The sequence below is a fragment of the Fulmarus glacialis genome, unplaced genomic scaffold (genome assembly GCF_000690835.1).
Source record: "Fulmarus glacialis isolate BGI_N327 unplaced genomic scaffold, ASM69083v1 scaffold14047, whole genome shotgun sequence".
In the NCBI taxonomy this organism is placed as follows: Eukaryota; Metazoa; Chordata; class Aves; order Procellariiformes; family Procellariidae; genus Fulmarus; species Fulmarus glacialis.
This window is the reverse complement of record NW_009223884.1, coordinates 1-19,690: the sequence shown is the minus strand read 5'-3', so window position 1 is coordinate 19,690 and position 19,690 is coordinate 1. Positions and strand designations below refer to the sequence as shown.

The window sequence follows — 19,690 nt, the reverse complement described above, 5'->3', positions numbered from 1 at the left end:
ATAGTAAAAAAGATTTTTCTAGAGGTGCCAATATCCCTGTTAGGCTAGGTCCTACGGAAAATCAGGGATTTAGCTTTACTTTTACCTATCGAAGGCTCGTGGGTTGGGCAGCAGCGTGATGGTTGCGTTATAGTGGTTCCTTCAACAACCTCTGCAGGGGTTACGGGATGCGGTGCTCGGGAGGGTTCAGATGGGCGTAGGTGCCTGGTTCTCCTGCCTGTGCTGCGGCGGGTGTTACATACCCAGCCTGGTATTGTCAGCGTACAACGCGGGGCAATTTTTTTAAAATGGAGCATCAATGTAAATGTGTCAGAAGCGTGGGGATCTGCCTTCCCCTGCTGAGCTTCACCGCTCCTCCCTGACCCAGCGAAGCCCCTTAGTTCCTGCAGGGCTTGGATAAGGCCAGCAGGTTCCACCAATGGACGAATCCAGAAGTAATTATCCCAAATCTTAATGCAGATTTTCAGCACTCTAAGTTGGAGGTGACTTGAAGGGTCCTACAGCCCTGCCCAGAGCCAGCCTGCCTCCTGGCTGTGCCAGAAGTTCGGTATTTGCAGCCGGAGCTGTTTGTCTCTTCCCAGCAGGTAACAACATCACTAATTAGTTTCCTAATTTGTGCTGTCCAAATGTACCTGAATTTCTAGGAATTAAAGCCTGCATGAAACCTGACACAGTGGTGAATGCAAGTGGAAGTAGGACTGGGTATGTTAAAAATGTTGTTGATGTGTTATAAAAAATGAGCTGGGGTCGAGGGGTGCCTCAGGTGGATCGTGTTGTGCATGGCGTTGTGGGCGCTGCGATGCTTCGTTACTGTCCTGGTAATTTAGAAGTCACCTGGTGATTTAGAAGTCACCGACTGTTATCAATGATAAACATGTCTTCAGGCTATTCCAGCCACAGACCCGAGAGGAGCAGTTTTGGGGAAAATCAAAACAAAGATGATAGTTTAAATTAGATAGATGGCATTTAAATCACTTTGGATGTGAGACTCTCTTAGATCCTCACATTGTGCAACCATTGGGCACAACGGTGTGTGTAGGTATGGCTTGACCTCGCAAAAGCCGTGAGCGTTGTGTGCATATTGGGTCAGGTTTGTGTTGGGGAATGGCTTTCTGATAGAAAAAACTTAAAATAACATATATCGAACAGAACTGTGATATGGGAGCTGGCAGAGGTTGACAGAAGAGGGGTGCCTTCTCGGTGAAGCAAAAATACCGTAGCATCGGAAGCAAATGCACGCGATGAATGTGAGTGTGTGCTGTGTAGTCACATACTGCCACATAACGTGACCCAAGAGATGCTGTGGCAAAAGGAGTCTGGGGTGAGAAATCAGATGCTTTTTCTCGTGGGGGAGAGGGGCTGTGGAGAAGGTCAAGTAGAAAGTGAGCCAGCTTGGGGTGGATGCTGCCAGGTTGGCTCTGGAGCTGGTTCCTGGGGCAGCGGAGCGTGCGAGGAGGGCACGTGGGTTTGCCTTAGGATCTGTGATGTAGAGCCACGCTTTTTGCCCCGGGGCTGAGTCAGGGTGCTGCTGTACTTGCAGCCTTCGCCCTGCTGCCCGCACGGTGCTTCCCTCGTCCTTCGCTCATTAAACGTGCGGGGTTAAACGCAGAGGGATTGCTCTGCCAGCTCCTGAAATGCAGAGACCTTTGATGTGAAATCGGGCAGCCTATTGCCATATTTTCCATGAAAAGCCAAAAAAAGGATAGTGAATTAAATTGAATTGTATTATGTAGTATCGGAGGTGCAGGACTTCCTCAGCCTGCCACCTGCTCCTGCGTGCCGCGCCCGTCCCCCTGCCTTCGTAGCAGGAACAGGAGAGGAGACGAAGTGCCTCGGGGAAAAGTTTTAATACCACTACCTGACGTCAGTTTTAGCACTTGGCTCGTTAGGTGAGGAGCCGAGTGGCCTGCCGTTAGTGGGAGCCGTTCTGAGCTGCCGGCCGGCCAGGCAAGAGGTGCTGTGCTGCTCCTGGCAGAGGGACGGGGCTTTTCCCCGAGTGCCTCCTCGGGTTCGGTCCAAGGTTCACCCGCACTCGGGGGAAATTGTGCTTTTCCATTTGCAGCTGAATAGCCGTGAACTGGTTGGGTTTCCCAGCAGCCCTGGCCCCAGTTTCCCCAGAGCTGTTGATAGCTTTGGTAGCTCGTGTGCTGGCCCGTCTGCTGATGAACCTGGTTCTTTGGGTCAATTCAGGCTGGGACTGTGTCTCAGAGCTTTTTTTCTTTATTGTCTACCCAGTCGTTTAGATTTCTGTAATCTAATATTTGGGGCATCAGTAAAGATATTTAAGCCTTTTGTTATGATTGCAGTACTACTGCAACTCCTTTTCCTTTTGGGAATGGGCTGTGACCATCCGATCTGGGCTTGGTTTGGAACTGTTTGGCTATTTGGGATGAAGAACTAGCTCTGCACTCCTGCATGGACCTGAGACGAGGCAGATGAATCGATGCCCAGCCCGGACTGGCTGGCGTGTTTTCAGGCTCCAGAGTTGTTTCATTGTGTGTATTTTGCATCCGAGAATAACAGCATCTCGGAGCCAGGTCGTGCTAGGGGGGAGAGGTTATTTTAAGCTGTCACGTTTGAGGAGCAGTGATGTCAGTTCTCCAGCTCTTTTTTTTTAATTACTAGTTTTAAGCATCATTAAGTAAAACGAAAAGAAATAATGGCTGAACATTGCTGTGAAGCTATGGCCGCGGTACAGCCTGATGAACAGCAAGGGCACAGTTAAGCTGTGCCGTGGTGTCTGGGTAGAACGGGCCAGATGCCGAGGGGATGTCTCCTCTGAATTGCCTTCCTGTGACCCAGGGGTGCATTAACCATCTCGTGCCTGGACTTCCCAAGTGGCTGGTGTGGTCCTTGGGGGCTGGGAAGGAAAGAGGATGTCTTCTCCAATGGGTCTGTGTTTTGTACATTAATAAGGATGTGAGGCTGGTAAGATCAGAACCACCTGGGACCGTTCAAAACGGAGCAGGTGGAAACTACTGACCTTGTATTCATTCCTCCTTACAGGTCCTCTTTGCATGACTGCTGAAAAGCTGGTGAAGGATCAGTGATTAAAGAACGAGTATTCTTTCTTGTTTCTGCTCAGCACGAGGTACCACCAGATGGTTCTTGGTTGCAGTTTAGAGCGTGACTAAAATTTATTTTTCAGGCACTTAGACAAATGGGATTTATTTAATTTCCCTTCCTGTTCTTCCCTTCCCCTCCGAGCTCTGTTCTGAATTTCCATGTTCCCTTCTCCCTGCAGAATGAAGTGGAGCTGGGAGAGCTGCTGTTGTCACTAAACTACCTACCCAGCGCGGGAAGACTGAACGTGGACATCATTAGAGCAAAACAGCTTCTTCAGACAGACATGAGCCAAGGTTCAGGTAAAGGGCAGTGCATTTCTCACATTACTCATGCACAGATTATATGTGCTTTTAAAGCAGATCAGTGGTGAGGCTGCAGTTTGTGGGGGACCCAGGGGGATTTGGATGCTCAGTTCCCATTAATACAAGGCTCCGGATACTCGTTTTACATATATAGCCAACAATAATGAAAGTATTTGGAACACTTACCCTGAGATAAAATGGAGGGTGTGAATACCTTTGACATGTTTAAAGTAAAAATCTCTGAACCAGGATGAGGTGAGGAACCAGGAGCTGTAAATTACCCCCGTGTTGTGTTCTGTAAGGCAGCCTGTTTGTGGCTGCCCTGTGTTTTGCAGATGCTGCGTGCTGCCTGAGTGTTAACGTTGCGGTGGTTTCGTTTACGATATCTAGCTGCTCTGTGGATGGTGTGAGGTTTTTCCAGTGTCCATGCATTGCTCCCTGCCGTTTCTGAGCGTGCTGGCTGGTAATTGCTTCATGTGTATGTCCTCAGGTGTTTTTCCCATGTTCCCTTCCCCAGCCACTGCTGCTGCCAGAATACTGGCATTTTCCAAAAAGAACAGCATGCTTGGCCTCTCTCAAGGCTGCTGTTAATTGTGGTTTTGGGAGGGAGCGTTTTTAAGCCAGCTGCCTGACTTTTGTCTTCACTGCAAATCCCTGGGAGCGGCGCGGTGGTACAAGTCCCAGCCATGTCCAAATGCCGTTTTCCAGCACGGTCCATCCCTGCGGTGCCCAGCCTTCACAAACCGGGGTACTGACTCACAGCGCCCGTAACGCAGAGCCTCTGCTTTGTGTTTCTCGTCAGATCCCTTTGTGAAAATTCAGCTTGTTCATGGATTAAAATTAACAAAAACCAAGAAGACCTCCTGCATGCGGGGGACGATAGATCCCTTCTACAATGAATCATTCAGCTTCAAGGTTCCACAGGAAGAACTGGAGAACGCCAGCCTGGTGTTCACAGGTAAACGTGGTGGTGTTACCGACTTGGCGCGGCCGTGGTTGTCTCCCAGGTGCACGAAGAAGCAGTTGTGGGTGTGCAGATTAGCCTGTGCAGGACGGTGTTTATCCCAATAGCCACCCTGCAAGGGGTGACCATCGCTGGGGTCTCCAGGGAGGCTTAATTAGCACTCCGTCCTCTGCAGAAGCTGTGCCCAGCATTGCCATCTGACGGCTGGAGCTGGCTGGGAGCGCACCTCGTCAGTCTCATGCTTAATTGGTGCCATGGGGAATGCTTTTGTGCAGAGGAGGAGGAGACATTAATTGCACTTCTCAGTGGCAACCAACTTGGGCATAAAGTCAAAAATTAGAAGAATGAGAGGGAAGTATTGAATGATCCCAGAGCCCAAACACTGGCAAAGATAACTTCTGGTACTTGACGTAATTTGCCGGTGAGCTGATGCAGCTATAGGTGTTCAACACTGATATCACCTGTTCTGTGAGCAGGTTTGGTCATGTCTTTATTTTTCAAGGGCTGGGACTCGGTGCCAAGCCCTGCGTGGCACGGCTGAGATAGAGCAAGATGCAGACCAGGCAGGCTGTGGGCCAGGAGGAGTCCCAGAGGTAACCTCACTTGAGAGCTTTGTCAGTGCTGGAGATGTTTGGCTGGGATAGGAATTCTTATTTTTAAACAATTTCTGAATCTCCTGGTTTTGTTCTCTAGGCATGAAAACGGTCAGTAGAAACTGGGAGTTGGGCGTGCTGCTCGGAGCAGGAGTAGCGGAGCGCAGGGATGAGTCCCCGGCTGCGCTCTCGCCCGCAGGCTGGGCAGCAGCGGTGGGGCTGAACTGAGGCCATGAACCCACTGTGGCTGGTGGCCTTTTCTGCCGTTCCACAGCGTGGAGGTCTTGGGCAGGGCTGCAGGGACCCCTAGGAAGTGGTGGGTTTCCCTCCCGTGCCATGACTTCGCCCAGCCTATGTGTGCTGTGGAGCTCGGGCACCGTCAGGAGCAGGGTCAGACCCTCTTGCCCTCCGGAGGAGCAGAGGGGCTGGGCGGTGGGACCCACGCTCTTCTGCCACACACTGGGCTCCCATGCTTCAGAACCGCGTTTTTTGGCAACTTTCCACCCATTACTCACCATCTTTCAGTGAAGAGAAAGGAGTCTGCATCTGAAAGAACATATTTTGAAGTATTTTTAAATTTTATTTCTTGCATGGCAGATACAGGTGTCAAAGCTGGTACAAGGAGCCTAATTCCAACCCATTAGTTTGTTTCCAAACATGTTATAACAAAAGTGATGCTGATCAGCAATTTAAATTCTGCCCTTCATGCTCAGAAATTTCCTCAGCAAAAAGTCTATAATTAATCACTGCTTTGCATGCACGTCACCCTGACTGTACCTTGCATGTGCAATGATGAGTTTGTTCTTGGAAGCTTCCATCAGGTGATCTTGTGACAGGCATGAAATACTCTTTTCTTTGTTTTCCCTTTTTCCTAGTAGAAGAGGAAAAGGCAAACAGAGTAGCAGCTCTGTGCAGTCAGAAGGGGGGGGGAATACGCTGCTCCTCGCCACGGCTGATGAAGTTAGCGTTAATGAGTGGATGTCTGATTATCTTTTTCTGTGCAAATGGATATATTCTCAAATAAATCAGTGGGAAGTTAGCTGAGTTATAATCATATGTAATGCAGTTGGATTTCAGTGGCGTGCCTTTTAAGTGGTGCTTTACTTTCTAAGTAATGTGTTGCTTGCTTTGAACATTGCAATAAATAATCCCAGGCCAGAAATGTCACCGGGAGCTCCAAAGCTGGGAAGGAGCGTGCAGAGCCTTTTGGGGGAGCAGCGGGGCCAGGGTCTCATGGCTGCTCTCGGACTGAAGGGTGACACGCGGCTCGGGCACGGCACTGCTGCGGGCGTCGTTGGGCTCGCTGCTTCTGCTGTGGTTGGGACTCTGTTGTTGGAGATAATGTGGTTTATGTAGCCAATATATAGCTGGAGCCAGAGGTGTTGGTCACATTGTTGTGTGTGCAGTCTTCTGCTGGTTCGGTGCCGGCACTGCCTCCCGTTGTTAGAGGAGCCACGACCATTAGAGGAGCCAAGAGCCCGTCTTGTTCCGAGGACCTTTGAATCAGGACTCCTGCACAGGCATCTGTGGTGTCACGGGAGTGAGGTGATTCAGGGGACGTCGTGGTGGTGAAGATGCTGAGCCATGTTCGTGTTCACCTAAGAGATGGAGATGCTCTGGCTGTTGGGGGAAGCGTGTCCCCAGCAGGGAGTGCAGCACCAGTTTCTTCTTGTGTGCGTCTATGAGGTTGTAATAAAATGAGTGCAGCTTGGCTGAAGTTCTGGGATGGGGATGGTGGTATTCCCCATAGAGCTTGTTAGGGTATTGCGCGACTTAAAAGCTTGTAAAGGGCTTTGGGATCTTCTGTTAAAAGATGGTATAGAGCAAATGGTTGCCAGCCTGGAGAAGTTGTACCTTGCAATGTCAGGATCTTATTATTTTGCATCTCTACAAAGCAGGAGCATAAGCCACATTTTTTTTCTCTCGGTTTTTTGGTTTTACTTGGGTTTTTTTTGGCTGCAATGGTGGTTCTTTCTGTTGTGTGTTTTGTGGGAATTGTTTTTTATTTCTTATTTTTTTCAATCTACAACTCTAGTCCATTAGGTCAGTTAATTAAATTTGCTGTTGAGTCGAAGTCCAATTGAAAAGGAAAATAATCCTGCTTGAAGGGTGGGTGACGATGCTTTGAATGGAAAGAGAGCTGTAAAAGCAGTCATGGGAGCCAGAAGTGAGTATATCTTCAATAATTTAAAGGAACCTTTTTTGTGGCTTCATATTTTGGACCCAGTCTGCAGCTGTCTTTACATTGGCTTTGCTTTCCCGGGAAAGGGGGGGGTTCGGCTGAGGCTCCTGGCTCCCTCTGTGCGGCTGGTACCACACTGCAAAGTAAGGCACTATCGAGACAAAGTAAGATTAATTTTTTTTTTTCCCCTGTGTGTTTTTCTCCTGTGCGTCTTGAATCAAACTGTCTGGGTTTAGTGCACTGCAGTAAGAATTTATGCACCGTTTTTCTGCGACTTCAGCAAGGGCTGTGCGCGCAAACACTGTGGATGGACAGTTTTGTGTAAAGCACCGTTCTGCTCCCTGCTTTCCTTGTGGTGCTCTGGAGAACTGGGCTTTGGACCGAACGCAGGGTTGGAGTGCAGCGGCCTAGGAGACGGGCAGGGATTTCTCCAAGATGGGGTGCACAAGGTTAGCCAGGATTGGACTTAGCCAAGAAAGGGGGTTTGGACTGGTTCTCAGGTCTTTCCTCCTCCGTAGGCGTACTAGGATTCAACACTGTAAATTATTGTCATTTACAGACCAAAGTGCTTCTCCTTCCACACTGGTGCAGGACATCTGGTACAAGCTGTCTTTCTGCCTTCCCCTCTGTTCCTACCTCAGATGCTTACTGGAGCTGTCGCTAACTCACATGTCCCAGTTTAGTGCCTAAAATGAGGTGGGATGAGCTCAGGTGGAGATGTCTTCTCCAGGAGGAAGCATCCAGGGCCAGGATCACTGCTGCAAGTATCATCTGTTCACAGCTTCTCACCAAAAGAGGCTAAAACCAGGAAAGGACTGATGATCATAACACGTCTAATGTCCTGACAGAAAAAAGATGATGAGTGAGGCAACAGCTAGTGGAGAAGATGTTTGATTTTCATTTACTCCATCAAACATGTTGTCTAGGTAATGAGCATCCGTATACATACCGCAACAGAAATGCGCTTTTTTGGGTGGTTCTTTTTTCCACGTTTTGTTTTTTTGGCAACTTGACGCACATCCCCCATGTGCCGTCTTCTGCTTGAGTGCAAGCAAGTCATGGGTTCACCTCTTGCAGAGAAATGGGGCAGGCTTTCAAAGTCAGTATGTTCTCCTAACCACATATACCTGTGAACAAAGGTGTTAATTATTCTTTGTCCCATGGGAAGGGGAAGTGGAGCTTGGCCCCAGCAGCAGGGCTGAAAGCTGCCGCCCGAGGTCACTTCCAAGCAGAAAAAAGGACATTTGAGGTGCGACTGCAGCCTCTGCGCTTGGGAGGGCTGGATGTTGGGTGCCTAGAGACACCGCGCTCTCCCTGCTGAGGGATTTTGGGCAGGCTGTCCCCTCAATCCCAGCCTAACCTTCGGAAAGCCGGGGCTGTGCAGCCGGAGGTGAGACGACACCTGAAATCCGAGCTCTGTGGTATTTTGTTAATGATTATAATGTTGTTAATAACAATCGTCGGTAATGCTGTTTGCGTTGCAGTAAAGCCCAGATGGCCCAATAAAAAACACCAGCGCTCCAGGGCAAACCGCATCTTGGTGACTCGTTAACATCTTTTGATTACTTACCATAAAAAATACAACCTTCAGCGCTCACAGTTAGGGAATATGTATCTCCCCGAGGTCCTGTGGTGACTGTGTGTGTCTTTCTCCATCTAAATAAGCTCTTGTACATCTTTACATGCCAGGATCTTTAGGGCTTGTGAAGCAAGCAGGGTCCCCAAAGAGGGAAAAAATCATTTTCGTGGTCTGGGTACCGTCTGTGCAAACGCAGAGGGAAAACCTGCTTTGCTGTCTGACCTGGCTGAGAGCGTAGCCGGAGCTGGGACAAGCATCGGGGCTGATGGTGTCTGATGGAGGGCAGCGGTGGGGCTCGTCCCACTACACCGTTCCCCTGTGAAAGGTGGCCATGGCTCTGGCAGGACAGCATGCTCTGCCCGGGGGAGGGCAGTGGGCCGGGGCAGGGTTTGCTTGTCGATGGAGAGGTGTCCTCGACACGTGCGTGACAGCTGGTGGGATCTTCATCAGAAGTACTGGCTGAGGAGGCAGCTCACAGGCACTCTCTCTTCTGAACCGTTCGTAGGATTTTTATAGGATTCTCTTCATTCTTCAGTATGTTTTAAAAATGGCCCATGCCTCTGTTTTCTGTAACGATTTAGGACCATTTTTTGGTAAGTATTTGAGTTCCTGAGGGAGCGTTGTCGAACAGTGAGGCTTTGCCCACCCGTACCGGTGGTTTCAATGGCTACTGCAGAGGGGTGCTGATGATACCATCAAGTGTCTCCCTGCCCCGGGTGCTGTAACACCGCGTGTCTTCAGACCCCCGGCTCACTTTAATGCTTTATCCCAGGACTCTAAGTAACTTCCAGTTAATTGGCAGTACTTGATTGCTCTTCAATAGCAGTATACTTTGTTCCCCTATTGCCTCGTTTTCCCTTTCCCTTGGCTTTTGGGAAAATTTAAGGACTGTTTAATAAAGTTTGAATTTCTAGTGGGGGGGAAAAACATCATTGTTGGTGTGTGTTGCTAATGGCACAGTTCTGGGTAGTTTAGTTTCGTTTGCTTTGACTGAAATGTTTTCTTTTTGAAGAAATACTGCCTGTTTGAGCGTATTCTCTCCTCCCAAGCTGTAACGGCACAAAAGGAACGGAATTGGGTCTTTCTTGAAATTGTGACTTCTTGTTGGAGGTGGTTGTTTTGGGATGTTTCTCTATTTGGAATAAATGGTCACTAATGGCTCAAACAGCCCGTGATGAGCACAGCTCTGGCCCGCTGTCACCCTTTGCTCCTGGGGATGTTGGAGATGCTCGGGTACAGACCGGTTTGGCTTTGTACATTGTCTAATGAGCATTTTTTGATATTTAATAGAAAATGTTTTGGGGCACTCTTGATCCACATCGTTGGTGGAGATGGAGGCGGGGAGAGCAGCCCTGACCTGGCAGAAAAGGCTGTATGGAGATGGGCCAAAGCTGAAGGTGTTCATCAGCTCCAGACCTCACCTTCCAAGTGAGCCCAGGTTAGGTGGAGGGGGAGACTGCTGCGCCAAAGGCTTACAGCTCACAGACCGCACTTACCCATCGCAACTGGAAATAAAACTAATTAGGATTCATTCTGGGTGAGTCCTAAAGTTGGCCCTCCAGGCGGCTTGAGACCTGGTTGAGGAGAAGATGACTGAAGCTCCTCAAACCTTAAATCTATTCATTTTTCCCCATCTGGTGGGGACTCATGGTCAGACTCGTGGTGTAGCTGTTGGACACAAGGTGATGCTTTTGGTTTTGCCTGTGCTGCACAAGACTTGTAAACGTCTTGTGAATGGGATGCAGAGATATCAAGGCTTTTCAATGGTACTTTAATTAATGGCCTGATTTCCAAATGTCCCAATTAGCTGAGCAGGTTGAAGGCTGATAATGATTTTGGCCTTGGGCTTCTCCAGAAATACACCTGAATTTTGATTTGCGTGGCAGTGTGAAAGCATGACCTTCAGATGCCAGCATCATCCTAAGGTGCCCGTTTGCAGGAATGGAAACCACAATGTGTTTGGGGTCATTACACATCTACATTTTGTCTTGCTGCTTCAGATGCTCATCTCTTGTTTCTCCTATTGTTTTTTCTTTCCCACAAAAAATATTCAGGCACTTTGTCTTTTGCACACAGATATGGGGGGAAAAAAAAATCTCCTCCTCTTCAGGCAACTGAAACTATTTTTTTTCCCGTGCTAGAACGCAGGAGGAAGAAGTAGCAGTTTCTGTTCTGAAACGCTATCATGTTAGGCACCATAACATCTCTTAGATGGATAGATAATTAGGCAACTTGCTGCTAGGAAATTGTTTCTTGTTGTCTATTAGACGTGTGTTTCTGAAGCATTGGATTGTCTGTATATTCCACCTATCTCAGAAGCAGAATCTAATCTGTGCTTAAACCTGTGTAATCCTATCTTAGCCAAAGGGGGGGGGGGGAAGAAAAAAACATTGATGTCAGTGGAGGATTTTCTGGGGATTTATACCTGTTTAATTTAGATCAGAATTTGGCCTTTGTGTCTGGCGTTATAAAATACTTCATGTATTTACGCACCAGACACCATATGGTCCGTGCTCGGGTCTAGGGGGAGCAGAGTGCTCCTGGCTGGTGCCTCCTGTGGTCCCGGCTGCTATGCTCCGGGTCCTGTGGCCACAGGAGGTCACCCAGCAGGTCTGCTGAGGATGTCTCCCACTCTTGGGGCGATGGGAGAGGGGCACGGGGAGGTGCGCTGGCAGCAGGAGACCTTGGCCTCCTGGAGACCGCCCTGCCTGGCAGAGTCTCTCCACAGTGGGTGGGACGCACGGGCTTCAAAACCCTTCTGGTAGGAGGGTGGTCCCCATTGCTCTCCATCTTCCAGATCCCCATCTGTGGCTTCCCGGCCTCCACGATAGGTGCTGTTTGTCAGCCTGGAGCAGGTGAGAGCAGAGGGGACAGCGAGGGTTGGTCGGAGATGCTGAGTGGGGGTCCTGCAGCCCCGATCCTGCCTGGCGTCACCTCTGGTTTAGGGCCCTTTGGGGAAGATGCTCCAGGAATGGATTTGGCTCTTTGCAGCAGGCTCGCTGCTTTAACGAGGAGGAGTGAAACACTATTAATCCTGGTGAGAGCAACAAGATGCTGACACTTCCTGAGCCAATCTGTTGCTTGCTTAGAAGGCAAAATTAGACTCTTCAAGTGGACTGGCTTAGTTAATAAGTCGTCTGTGGCTTCAGAGTCCATACCTCATTGCAGACGTGGCAGAAGCGGCTTGTCCTGGAGCTCTCTTGGGAGTCTTTTTCTCCTAGAGAAAGGAGCAAACCCTCCTCTTTCCAGGCTGATCATCAGCGCTTGCTCATTTTGCCAAGCCCATTAATTTAAGGGTGTCACGCCTCTCTCAACCTCGGTGTTTTATCTTGTTTTGCTCATGCCATGGTGAAAGAAATTGTTGAGACGTCTCACAAGGCCGTAATCTTTTTGTGTATCAAATGAGGAAAAATCTCTGTGGCAGTAGCCGCTGTGGGGGGTGGAGCAGTGTCTGGAGATGAAATGCTTGTGCCTGGCCCTGTGGCCATCAGAGGAGACGCATGAACGTGCTGGCAGAGGCTGCCTCTCCCACGCCGCCATCCCTGCCTTCGTTTGCGGGTACTGTATGGCCTTGGTGCTGGAGCCTGTTCGTGTGAGGTGTATAAATATGCGTGAAGCCATTCATGTGCTTTGTTGGGTCTGGGGCTCACAGCGCAGAGAATTCAGAAGCAATTGAAAAAAAAAAAAAAAAGAGGTGTAAAAAGGAGGTGTAAAAAGCCAGCTGTAGATACTCCTTTTCTATATCCTCCGGGCTGTTGCAATAGATGCATCCAGTCCGTTATTCCAGTTTCTCCTGATGAGATAATTTCATGAGGTGTCATCCCTGTGTGTCCTTGAGACCTCTGCAAGACACACTTGTGCGTTTGCGTTTCCCCGGCTCCCTGGGTCCCTGCTCTCTCCTACGGGACTTTCCTCTCCCTGTCAGGGGCCAGAGCCCGATTAGCCAAATGCCCGGCTCCGGGCGCATCGCCGGGTGCATCCGCAGGGTCCCCTTCCCAGGTAGCCCCAACCAGAGCACAGGGGCTGCCCTCGCGGGAGGATGAGGAGGGGAAATGGTTTTCCAAAGAGAGTTTCCTTGGTGTGGTGGCGTTCTCCCACGTGGAGCAGCAGCTGGATGCTGGAGCCGCGGTGGGTTTGTGCATGGCCAGGATCTGGCCACGCGCTCAAGCGGGTTCCGATTCCCTCTGGAGCTGGGCAAGCGCAGACATTGCAGGGAGCAGCCTCACGGGGGAGGTGCTGGGAAGCGAGTTTTACGTGCGCATCAGAGCCTGGTGGAGATTAAATTGATAAATGTGAAACCACTGCATCTTCTCCCGTGCTTTTCTGTCCTCTCTGCTAAATATTACAGGCCACGCTCAAGGAGCCAGGGGCAGAATTTGGTCCGTACCTGTGACCTTCGCATTGCGCATCATTAGTCTTGCTGCTGCCTGCTCCTAGCAGCACCCTCTTTGTGCTAAACAGCTTTTTAATATTGATGTCAAGCAGTTCAGAAGTAGTTTGCAGACCTGCTTAACCTGGCAGCTCAGACCTGCTAGCTGATGGCAGAGCTCAGCGGCCAGCACAGGAGAGGCTGGGCACTGGTTTCTGCCCACAAAGGATGGGGGACAAAGCGTTGCCTGCGTGAGTGGTGCAAGCGTGTGAAATAGGGAACTTTTTGAGACCCTGCCAAGCCCTGAGGCTAAAGTGGGGAAGTGCAGGGAGTGTTGCTGGGTCAGTGCTAGCAGGATTGTGGTTCCTGCCGGAGAGACCCCGTGGTCTCGTGAGACCTGGGTCCTCAGGGAGACTCTGCCGCTCAGTTGCCCGTGTGCAGCCTCGGGCACATCTTTGCTTATTTTTCCCCTGGTTTGGCTGTAATCCGAGGATGCATCTGGGCACAGCATGCAATGTGGCCGCCGGAGCAGAATGCTAGTGGCCGAAGGTTTCTGGGTGTAGGTTTTGCAGCTGGCAGCAAGCACGGCTGCAGGGGTGCAGTCGCGTCTCTGGCTGCGGGGTTAGGTGTGCCTGTGCTGCAAAGCCCCTGCAGTAAGAACATTTACCGTGTAGGTGTTTATTCAGTTCCTAGCCTGGTGGGCCAAGGGTATCAGGTGAAACTTTCACAGGCTGTGGCAACAGCAATTGCAGGCATATAATGGTGGGTAGGATTTTTTTTTAACGACTTTCATGCCTGATGATTGACCCAGGCACCCAATATTCTCCCCTAGACCGGCTATAAAAATTAAGCTGGATTTTTGCTCTCTAGTATTTAGATTGAATAGCTTTATTTATTGAATAGCTTCTACAGGGGAGCTTGTTCCTGTGGCTGGCTGCTGTGCTGGGAAATGCCCCTGGCCGCAGTAGGCTGGCTCTGTAATTGCAGCGGCTGGCGTGTTGTGCTGCAACGTCGTGTGTCAGAGGGGTGCACGTGAGCCGCGCCAAGGGGTGCTCCATTATTTAAGGCCTTTTAAAATATGCAGGATGCAACCAAATTGCATTTAAAAAAAAAACCCAAACCAAAACAAAACAACTTTGGGGGCAGTGTTAGAGAGTGGGTGGTGGTGTGCTGTAAATAAGCTAATGGCAAACTAGTATAAACTGGGTGAAGATGTTCTGCTTGTTGTCTAGCCTGAGTAAGAAGGCAGATGAAAAACAGAGGCTTTTTTTTTTATTTTTCTTGTCTCTGAGCTAAATGGTTTTAATTGCATTGCAGCTAACTGATGTAGGTGACTGGAGAAGAGTTAAATTATTTTTGCCAGAGCTCCCACCCACTCCCGTGCGCTGAGATTTCTCTGCCTGTTACTCCCGGAGAGGCTGCAGTAGGTGCTCCGGCAGCTGCAGGCGGCAGCAATGGTGCTGCGCGGCCGTAACTGCGGAGTAACTGCTGGGCATGTCTGGCAGAGGGTTCACAGGAGGTGCAGATGGTTTGTGACCCCGGCTGAGCAAGGTGCTTCTGTGTGAAGCTTGTCCCCCATCACATAAATGGTACTGATAGCCTTGAAGTTAGCTTGAGGAAATTGTCGAATTACTGCTTTTTCCTGGTCATTTCAAGGCTGCTAGTATGTTCAGTCAAAGGATGAATTAATATTTAAATGCCGGCTTAAATTCTACTGTTGCGCATAAGTCATAAATCACTTTGCGGTCATGCTCTTCACAAGTACTCGCTTTGCAAGCCTCAGTGTAGAGGCAACGGGGAAGGTAAGGGGTGTTTGGGCTCGTCCGGTGCCTGGGCTGATGCCACCCAGGCAAACTCCTGGCGAGTGCCAGATGACGTAGTGACAGGCAAAACTGTCGACCGGTGACAAGCAATTCCACGTGACCGAGGTTGGTAGGAGACACGGGAAAGCTCAGGCTGGAGTTGCACTTGGAGCCAAATGTCGGAGCTCCAAGTCCCATCGCCCCTGACAGCCCCGGCCACCCCGGTACCCACCGTGCCGTGGTGCTCAGCCCTGCGGGGAGCACGGCAGCTGGGCTGGGGGTGTGACGCAGCCACCCCTCCTGCGCAGGAGCCCCGCGGGGGACACAGGCCATTACCTGGCTGATTGCTCTGCTCCCTACCCCGAAGAAAAGTTTCATGTAGCACCCAGGCCCCCATCAGTTTGATATGGGTCATTTAGGAGCGATGAATCAATAAGTATATAACATAAAAATGTTTATTTACATTGCATCGCTTGTCCTCAAGAATTCAACCCTTTTAATGGACATGAGTGAACCCAATTTTCTTTTATATTTCAGCATTTCTATTATAAAGAGTTTTTTTTAAAGAAGCCTTTCTGTTTCCAAATGCAGCCCTCAGTAAAGAGCAGCTGTAGAAGGAACTAGTTTGACCTCTGCTTCCTTAATTGCTTTTTGCTCTGTGTTGGCCTGGAAATGGATGTTGCTATTGTGTAAATTACTGCGATGGTGGAAAAAGAGCCCATGAGATCAGGTGTGTAGTTTCTATCAGGAAAATAGGTTTCTTAAATGGAAAGCAATGTCTACCTGTCCATAACCAGAGTCTGGGTCAGTCTGAAAACCCCAAATGATAATTACCTCATTTTCTGCTTCTGAGCAGCTCCACGGAGTTACTGGTTTTTGTGGCCAAGAGCAGATTTAATCTGAAAACTACTCTGAGCTCCTTTCAGACTCTGGAAGGGGATGCTCACACATCGGGTAGTACAGCTCGGTCTACTTGTCCCGTATCCTGGGCTCGGAGCGTGGCGCAGCGCCCAACTGCTGGACACAGGGGCTTCTCCACCTCTACCTGTTGTGGAAGAAGCTGAAAGGAAAGAGCAGGAGCTTTTTTTCCTGCCGGGGCCGACAGCGTGAGCTTGTGTGGAGTTGGCTCCACTGCAGGTGGGACTTACAGCCATGGGATGCAGGTCACTGCAAGCGTGTGTGTGCAAAAAGCAGAGGGGCTGTGGCAGAGCCTGCCCATCCCCGGGCTGGTGGCCCCTCCGCAGCTCTGCAGGGGTTTTCTGCTCAAAGGGGCTCCCAGGTCTCCCCGCAGACGCCTGCTGCATCGGCTGGTCCCCTTCTAGCCAGGGCAGGGGTCAGCCCAGGAGCGGTGTGCAGCTCGCCTTGTATCTTGAAAAGTTGTCTTTTTGGGACACCCAGGAGTCCTGGGCAGTACCTGAGTGGTACGTATGGGGTCTGTGTCGAGAGCGTGATATTAGCCACTTCTGTGGGGCTTTGGAGCAGACTGAGGTGTCAGACGTGAGTGTAAGTGGTGTCATAAGTGTAATGGCTGGTGCATGCTTGTTGGCGTTCAAGGAAATGCTTCCTCATCTGTTTGAGAAGAGAAGTGATTGCTGCAGCAGGGGAAGGAACGGGGGAGAGCTGCTCCCCTCCCTGCACCAGGACGGGAGCCCGCGGTGCAGCAAGCGCCAGCAACACAGCCAGCCTCTGCTTTCAGCTTCTCTCCTGGGCTTACGGGCTCCTACAGTTTTCCTTTCCAAGCTGTTCTTGGAAGAACCGGTGACAGCAACAGGGAATATTGTGCTCCTGAATGTGAGCAAAGAAAAGGGCTTATTTTCACACCACCACCGTTAGCACCTTCTCCTGGGTAAGGTCCATGCAACAGCTCTGTGCACCTCAACCACCAGCAAGTTTGCTCAGCAAATACTGGCCATTTTAAGAGTGGAATAAAGCCATTAGCCTCCGAGAAAGGCATGTCCTCGAGTTTTAAAGGCTTATGAACTGATGAGTGAAGCTGAATTTTTGACACACAAAGATCTCTCATCTTTTGAAAAAGCTGCCGTGGTGAAACTGCGACTTTGTAAACCTGAGGTCGAATCTAGTGCCACCTCTTATTGTCTGCATGTTGAATAAGCATTTGGCCTTAGAAAATGTCTTCCCTGTTCTTCAGCAATAAGTCTACCTCTGTGCTATCTAAACGAGTTAACGGTAGAAGCAGCAATGCTTGTATAATTAGCCCATTAATACCCTAAAGGAATCAACATGCTAATTACCCGACACGATGAGATTAGAAAGATGCTTTATAAGGATTCAAAATACTTGGATCAACAGTAAAATAACAGGTCCCCTTAGTTAGCACACCTACTCATTTTACAATCCTGACGTGGATTATTTTTGAAGAATTGGTATGCCTGGGGTACTTCCCCACCGTTAATTTATCCTGTGATTAATTGATGGCCTTTAAGACTTCTTGGTTTAAACTACTTGGTATTGTCTCCCAGGATTAGGCTTCATCTTCTTTCATTCTTGAAAAAAAAATGGAAAAAGAGAAGAAAAAAAAAAATCCTGTATAAAAAAATTAGGGAGGCATTTGGTTTGGGGGTACTTTTATGTGGTTTTATCACAGTATTTGTTTTCTCTAGGATAATACATCATAGCAGGACATGTAGCATAGCCATGCTAGCTACACTTGTGATCCATTGCCCTGTAGGAGAACTCGTTAATAACGCTGGCAGGCTGTGTACTGGTTGGAGGTGTATGGTTTAAAATTCTTCCTCCTACCACATCCTCCAAAGGTGGCCTTTCCAAATAGCACCAACCTGGCCTCTTGACAGCGGCACTTCCTCGGGGGCACGCCGCAGAGAGCTGATGGCATCACCCCTAGATAACTGATGGCGACAAGCAGGAGAGCTGCGGTCTTCCTAAGGGGAAGATACACCCCCAATTCATTTTTAATTGCAATTTGAATAGACTTACAATGCTCTGAGTTGCCGTGTAATTTTTTTTTTAGTACAATTATTTGGAGAAATGATTGGGACATTTGAAGGTTTGCTGTTACCAAAAATATCCTCAGGTAATTTGGTGTGGAGACGCATCTCTGCCCATAAACTGTGTGTCAGAGCTGCGGGAAGGTATAAAGCGAGATGTAACCTTGTGCAGCTTTATTTTGGGACTGCGCTGGCGGGTGGCACCCAGTGCAGGATCCCATACGGGTGCGGTGGCTAGGAAGCAGCCTTTGCAGAGTATGGAGGTGCTAGAGATACCGAGTAGCATGTTAAAATAATACTAATTAATCGTGGGATATATTATAATAGGAAATACACAGCCGTGACAAAGATGTGTGGCTAAAAGCAAGGTCGGGTGCTTAGTGCTTGGTGTCCTGGAAGGGTGCATGCTGCAGCGGGTGGTGCTGCCGCCAGGGATCCCAAATGTAGCTTTGCTGCCGGCGCGGGTTTTCCGCAGCCCCGGAGAGCTGGTGCTGCTGGCAGGGCAGTGGCGGCCGCGCTCGGCTCCGCGCCAGGCTCACGGCTCCGCGCCAGGCTGCGCTCCCCCTTTGAACTTGCTCTTGCTGCACACGCCTGGGTGGATTTGGAGCCCCTGCAGACATTTGTTCTTAAAAATCCCTCTCTTTCCTGAGGAGACTTTTTTTAATCCTTAATATTCCAGCCAGTGCCTGTGGATATTCTGGCTTCAGCTTGCATAGACTTTTTGCTCAACTTTCTAATGAGCCGAGGCAGGGCTTCAGTTTGCAGAACACAAAGTGGTTTTGCTCCTGTCTGGCAGCAGTGTGCAGCCTTTCCCGGGATCAGGCCCATCATTAGAGTTTGCTGCTGTCTGCGATCTTTTGTTCCAGGAGACTGGGCTAATCCAAAGGACGGGGTGTTGGGTTGATGTCTCTCCCTCAGTTGCTTTCCTGGACTTTAACAAGTAGCTATAGCGATAATTATGGCAAATTGTTTCTGTATAAACATCCCACTAACAGCCTGTATGCGTGTGATTCCTGTCTCTGAGTTGGGAAGCACTGGATTAGCACTGGAACGGTCCATGAACATTTGCATTTGGAGGAGGACAGTTTGAGTTGCTGCTTATCCATTTAGCCAGTGTGGGCTGCTTGGCTGCTTTCATCATTTCACGATGCCCAGGCAGAGCTTTCGGCATTTCTTTACACCACGTAATTCTACTTCAAGGCCAGGTTGGATGGGGCTTTGAGCAACATGGTCTAGTGGAAGGTGTCCCTGCCCATGGCAGAGGGGTTGGAACTCTGATGATCTTTAAGGACCCTTCCAACCCCAACCATTCTATGATTCTACTTCACCTATTCTTGCTAAATACTATGATAACTGTGGATTTGTGTCCTGTTTATTTGAATTGTATTTCAATCTGTATTACAGCTTATTTTATTCCTTCCAAACTCCTGATTCGGTCCCTCTAACATTTTTGAGGTGCTGAGTTGCATCCAAAAGCGCCGGCGGCTGGCGTGCTGCGTGAGGGGGCGTTGGCAGGACGTTTGCCTTTGCAGGGGCAGGGGTCTGGGAGGACGAGCAGTGCTTTTGCCTTGACCGGTCTCCGTTTCTGCTCTCCCCAGTGTACGGGCACAACGTGAAGAGCAGCAACGACTTCATTGGGAGGATCGTGATCGGGCAGTACTCGACGGGCGCCCCCGAGTCCAACCACTGGCGCCGGATGCTCAACGCGCACCGGACGGCCGTGGAGCAGTGGCACAGCCTGCGGTCCCGGGAGGAGTGCGACCGCGTCTCTCCGGCGTCCCTGGAGGTAACATGAGGTGGGGGACTAACAGCAGCCAGACCAAGCAGGCAGACGAGGAAAAAAAAATAAACCACCAACCGAAACACC

The 19,690-nt window shown here is 49.7% G+C and overlaps 1 protein-coding gene across 1 annotated transcript in view; it reads left to right on the top strand.

Moving 5' to 3' along the window:
• SYT17 (synaptotagmin XVII) overlaps positions 1 to 19,618 on the top strand; it is a gene marked incomplete at its 5' end in the record, with an annotated part of 35,326 nt that extends 15,708 nt beyond the window's left edge. Inside the window, 3 exons of the mRNA XM_009581975.1 lie at positions 3,245 to 3,365; positions 4,171 to 4,326; positions 19,422 to 19,618. Coding sequence (XP_009580270.1) covers positions 3,245 to 3,365; positions 4,171 to 4,326; positions 19,422 to 19,618 — 474 coding nt within the window. The remainder of the gene's footprint in view (positions 1 to 3,244; positions 3,366 to 4,170; positions 4,327 to 19,421) is intronic.
• Between the last annotated feature and the right edge of the window lie 72 nt (positions 19,619 to 19,690).